Consider the following 6,001-nt stretch of genomic DNA (forward strand, 5'->3'; position numbering starts at 1 on the left):
TGTGCTTTCAGTTCATTTATTTCAGTTCATTCATAAAAAAAGATCTCTGTTCAACTTGGTTCTATTCTCCTTTCTACCCTCCAAAACTCTCCCCAAAACCCAGTCATAGTAGTATTTTCCATTCAAAAAATAATCATTTTGTTTCTTAACATAAGCAAGAATCTTCAAATCTAAATAACATCAAACGATCTTTCTTTGTCCAGTATTAATGGACATTTTTCCTCCCTGGAAATTCAGAAATTGGGGATTAGTTTTAAAATTCCAAAACAATGAATCCTGAATTAATCAAATCTTGATCAGAGTTATAATTACCAGGAAAGGGGAAACTCGCTGTTCAGGCTTTGGTGAACCTAAGGCTTCATATTTCTCAACTTTTAAAGTTTGTTTTTTCAGTTTATAAAAAAAATAGGTGTACATTTTATTAGATACAAGCATTCTCTTTCTGTCTTGTTTTATTTGAATGGAGATAATACCACTTCTATTTGAGAAAAAAGGTATAATTATATTCCTTTCTAGACAAGTAGAGAGGAATTTATCTTCGTACCTGCCAGAGTTGTACTTCAGTGTTGAATGGCTCTGCTATAGTGACAATCCGGCCAAGGTTTCTGTTATTGAGTGTAAATCTGAAGAGAAAAGTAGAGGAATAAAAGGGAGTATAAGTGCCTGAGCTTTCAATCTTTTTCTAGAAATAAAGATCTCTTTTTTATTTTTTGTATTTTTTTAAAGTAATTTTCAAAGTAAGTTAAACACAGAAAGAAAACACATTTAACTGAAAAATAGTTCTATTCAGGAGAAATGCTTAGTAACTTCTGTGGGCTTTTGTTGTTATTGTTTTGTTTTGTTTCTTTGTAGACAGATTCATACCACTTCCTTAGATATGGTAGACTGTTTGCTCTATTCTCCAATTAGATACTTTTTTTCCTGCACACAGAAGCACTCAGCTAATGACCACATTTCTCAGTCTTCCTTGCAGCTAGGTGTAGACACTGGGCCCAGTTCTTATCAATAAAGCAGAAACTCAGCTACTCCATGCATCTTCTTGCGGGAGCAGAACTTTGAACATAGGCTATTAACTCTGCTTTTGGAAAGCAGAAGCTTTAGTAGCTATCTGCATTTTGGGGGTTATGAGCTGTATGTTTTCAAAGTAATTTTCAAAGTAAGTTAAACACAGTAAGAAAACAAATTGAAGTAAAAATAATTCTATTCAGGAGAAATTCTTAGTAATGTACTATAAGTTATAACAAGTTGGTTAAGCTAAGTACCAAAACAGAATTGTAGATATGATATTCTATTCCTGTCATTTTTGCATAGTCTCTGGTTAAGAGTAAGATGCAGAAATTTTCTTACAGACCATCATATAAAAAGGTATGACACAGGTACAGATATCACCATTAGTTATAGTGCAAGGAAAACAACCACAAAATTCTGTATAAAGCTGGAGCACTGAAATGTTGGGAAGGATATAGGAAGATTTAGCAACATACAAAATAGTAGGAGAAATTTTAATCTTTAAAAATTATCACCTAGCAAAAGCAAAATCTATGAAGACAAAAACTGGTAAAGTTTGTTTTACACAAATTTTAAAAAGAATCTGCCATGAACAAATTTAAAAGTCAAAAATGAACTAGGGAAAAATCATGTAACAGATACGATAGATAACAAATATTTTAATCATATAAAGAAACTTAGAAAGTGTAAGATGGTGAAATACGATAATGTGACATTCGCAAAGGAATGAAAAGTTGCCCCTGGGAAAAAGTTGAAATAGTCTAGTATTCAGTCACGATCTTTTGTACGGTAGGGCCAGTGTGCACTCTTATTTACCATAGACACCACTGAATTTAATTCCATCACACATTTCATTCCTAATGTCGTCAGTCATGATCCAAAATGTGCCTGTGTCTCTTGAACCTTCTGCCTAGCCTTCTGGAACCATGTGGAACTGTCCCTTTGCTGGAAACACTATTTGTCAGTGAGATCCTGCTTATTTTCCTTCTTTCTTTGTTGTAACAGCTGGGGAGAATGGAGTGCTCCTGCTCCCCATTGCTGCTCCTAGACCATTATTCCTTCACTCCCTTGAAAGACTTCTCTCTGGTTACTTCCTCTCAAATACAATACCCTTTGGCACCTGGCTCCTCCAGGCTATCCCATCATGAGGTGATTTTACGGTGTTAGCTCCTTAGTTTCTTGACCTTATTTCCAATGATATATTCTCCACTCTATTTCAATCAACAAATTCCCATGATACCTTGTGATCATCCATAAGTAATTTGCACCTGAAGTTCTTAATTTATGTACCTTCCATGACATAATCTACCTTTTAGTTTCTACTATGACCATTCTTGGATTTCTGCCCCCTTGGCTATCTCCACCCCTACTTTCTCCTGGACCATTAGATCTTCCTTATTTTCAACTTATTTCTTTAGTTAGTTCAGGTAACATTATCTACCATTTCCAATAACATTTTTGCTGTATGCCCTCAACTCCCGTGTACTTTAATAACTTATGTCTGGAAAAACTCTAACTTCAGGTGAAATCAACTACCCATTTTCTCTGAGCTTCTATCAGGTGGTCAAGTTCTGTCAAGGAAAGTCACTGAACTTTCCCTATATTGTTTCATTATAAATTCATGAATTCAAACTTAACTTAAATGGACTCTCACACTGATGATGCTCCCATATTACCCTAGCCAACTCATTTACTTCCTCTCTGCATTACCTTTTTCAAAGATTTTTCACTCTCCCAACCTCTGAAACTGCTTCTTCCCTCCTAAAGATATCCTTGCCTCTGCTTCACAGAGAAACATACAAATACACCTTTCTTTTCATATCTAGGCATTACTCTTGTCCCCTCACTTTCATCTTCCATTTCCAATCTACCACCAGGTTCTAAATGTTATTGTTGTCTCTTCATTGTTACCATTACATCCATAGTCCAATCTGTCACTGGCTTTTGCTGGGACTATCACAGCTGCTAACGGCTTTTCCCAAATCCCACTCTGGCCCCCGTCTTACCACCAGAGCTTCTTTTCAAAGTAAAATTCATCATTTCACTTTCTTACTTAAAAACCTTCAGTGACTCATCATTGCTTAGGACACAAGTCCAACTTTTTACATGACTCTGCGAGTCTTGGTCTTTACTTTCTCTCTCCTAATAGGTCTTCATCCAGAAATGCTACACTTCCTATCTGCCTAATTCACTCCTGCACTTCCTCTGGCTCAACCATCATGTCCTTAGGGAAGCCCTTTCTTCCAACTTCTTTCCACTTGGTCTATTTGGTCTATAGCTATTTACATTTTGCGGGTTATGATCTGTATGTTTTCAAAGTAATTTTCAAAGTAAGTTAAACACAGTAAAAAAAAAATCTATTCAGGAGAAATTCTTAGTAGTGTAGTATAGATCTACATGATCTAAAAACAAGCTGGTTAAGCTAAGTACCAAAACAGAATTGTAGAGATGATATTCTATTTTCCCCTTTATATTATATTGGTACACCCTGAACTACTTCTATTGGTAGTTGTTACAATTTTAAGTACACATGCATTTGTATGATTCTTCACATATTATTGGTGTCTGTTACTAAACTCTAAGCTCTATGAGGACAGAGAACGAGGTTTGCTTCTCCTAAATGTTCCATCCCCAACACCAGTCATAATGCTTAGCACATGGTAGGTGCTCCACGTGACTTATTGGATGGAAGATTTATAGTTTAAAATGAGATATTAAGTCTTATTTATTCAGTTACCAAGAATACTTAAAAATATCAATCTTGAATATTGGAAGGGTTGGAAAAATGGGCAATTGTTAGTGAAATTTTTCTGTATCATGATTCTACAATATTTATCAAAAACTCTAGAAATGGACCCATGCTTTAACCCAGTAGTAATACTTCTAGTATTAACTGTATCCCAAAGTTATTGTCAGGGACATTTGAAAAGAACAATGAAACTCAGTTTCAAAGGTATTGTTCACAATACATTATTTATAGTAGTCAGGGAACAATGACATTGTCTAAAAGATGGCTAAGTAAACTAAAATATATTAAAATACTATTGGGTCCTTAAAAACAACGTTCAAAAACCAACCTAAAGACATGAAGAGACATCCACAAGAAAGAGTGATATGTATAAAAATCAAATTATAAAGTCACATGTATAATTCCATTTCTATAAAATAAATAAATAACCATAGAAAATGACTAGAGGAAAAATGGTAATGTGACAACAAAATTATTTTTAGGTTATATTGCACTATAAAAGGCATCATAAACAAGATAAGAATGCTTATCTGCCTTTTGTAAAAAAAGAAAAAAAATCAGTTCTCTAATAAGAGGGGATTTTAAGAAGAAAGACATACTGAGTTCCTGAAATGAGATTTAAAGTCTGCTACAATGCAGGTAATAAGAATTTGTCGATGAACTACAATTTCCATAGTACCTTTCTGTTTTCTTCTTAGTGACTAAACAATCAAAGAAAATATTTGAGAGCTAGCAATAAATAGATTAATAAAAATTACAAGTACCTGTGTAAATCTAGAAATGAGAGAATCAAATATGTTTATCCCAAGAAACCAATATCATATCAAGAATAGAAAGTCAGGGGAAATATGCTGGATATTTATCATATTGGTTATTTTTTAAACTAAAATAAGGATTTAATAATATTGTAAATAATTAGAAAATTATATAAAAATTATCTTCTTGGGCTTAATATTTATGTAAGTATTACTGTGTTACCCCTAAGAAATTATTTTGATGCACACAGAACTTTTAATTAAGTTCTTATTAAATTATGTTGTCTATGAGATAGTGTTTAGTTTCAGTCATGTTTGATCATGTTCTTTAAGCCAAAATTATTGACTTGATTTTTCATCTGTTGCCACAGACTAAAAACGGACTTTATTATACCAAACTACTGACTTAGTGGGTGCTTTCAACTTCACAGTTTCACCTAAGAGTTTAGTAGAAGAAACAAAGAATAATTTCCAAGTATCTTTGGGACTTTGTGGTCAAGGCTCAAACTGGCAAGGACATTAGTTGTCATAGAAATCACATGACAAAAGCTTTATTTTAAAATGTAGAATTATTTTAGAATGACAATAAGTAGTTCAGAAATAGAAGCAATAAAACGACTTATCTTAAAATTTTGAAAACACAGTTTGGAAAAAAATTTGGCTCATTTCTGCTTAATTTGTCATATAATTTTGCATGGGGAAATTCTATTTATTCAAACCAAACATAATTAATATTGCTTTTTTGTGTAACTGTCAGACATGTGGTTATTATACAATTTTATGTTTGGGGCCATTTAAAATAATGCCTCATGAAAGATCATTAGATTGTGAAGAAATACTCAAAGCCTTGGGCAAGAGTTTTAGAACGGTTCTGGAAATGCAATTTATTTTCCCTAGGAAAAAATTCAATTTATTAGGTCTAATACATTTATTTTAGGCTAGATGTTTATGACCTTTATGGCAGGTAAAACCTATTTTTTTTCTATTTCTTAATTTTTTAATTAAGAAATAATGAACTGGGCTGGGGTTGTGGCTTGCAGGTAGCATCCTCGAGTAGCATGCTTGAGGCACTGGGTTTGATTCTCAGCACCACATAAAAATAAAATAAAGATATTGTGTCCACCTATAACTAAGAAATAAATATTAAAAAAGAAATAAGTAATTTTTAAAAATGAAAAATGCAATATTTGAAATAAGTTTCACTAGAATTATTAAAATAAGCCGTGAAAAATACTCTGTTTAATAAATAGTAAGGGAATGACCATTTTATTTTGTGAAATAAAACATTCTTGTCTTTTCGCAATAATTCAAAAGTAAATACTGTGTTTTATTTACATAGGTTCCTTATACCATACACCAAAGAAAAAATAAAAATAGTTTCATAGTATTTCAACTAAAACAAAATTCACAGTGTGTGTCATTAGGCATTTCATTTTCGGGAGAAAAAATGAACAGATTACCTTGCATAATATTATGTTATAACATACAT

At 32.7% G+C, this 6,001-nt stretch overlaps 1 protein-coding gene and 1 long non-coding RNA gene across 5 annotated transcripts in view; one reads left to right on the forward strand and one right to left on the reverse strand.

The window, feature by feature from the left end:
• The window catches only part of LOC110598631 (uncharacterized), a 68,670-nt gene that overhangs the window by 18,816 nt on the left and 43,853 nt on the right, over positions 1 to 6,001 (forward strand). The gene's annotated exons all lie outside the window — the stretch shown is intronic.
• Enpep (glutamyl aminopeptidase) overlaps positions 1 to 6,001 on the reverse strand; it is an 80,153-nt gene that overhangs the window by 1,172 nt on the left and 72,980 nt on the right. Inside the window, exon 19 of the mRNA XM_005330096.5 lies at positions 545 to 623. Coding sequence (XP_005330153.1) covers positions 545 to 623 — 79 coding nt within the window. The remainder of the gene's footprint in view (positions 1 to 544; positions 624 to 6,001) is intronic.

Source organism: Ictidomys tridecemlineatus, chromosome 9 (assembly GCF_052094955.1).
Source record: "Ictidomys tridecemlineatus isolate mIctTri1 chromosome 9, mIctTri1.hap1, whole genome shotgun sequence".
NCBI lineage: Eukaryota > Metazoa > Chordata > Mammalia > Rodentia > Sciuridae > Ictidomys > Ictidomys tridecemlineatus.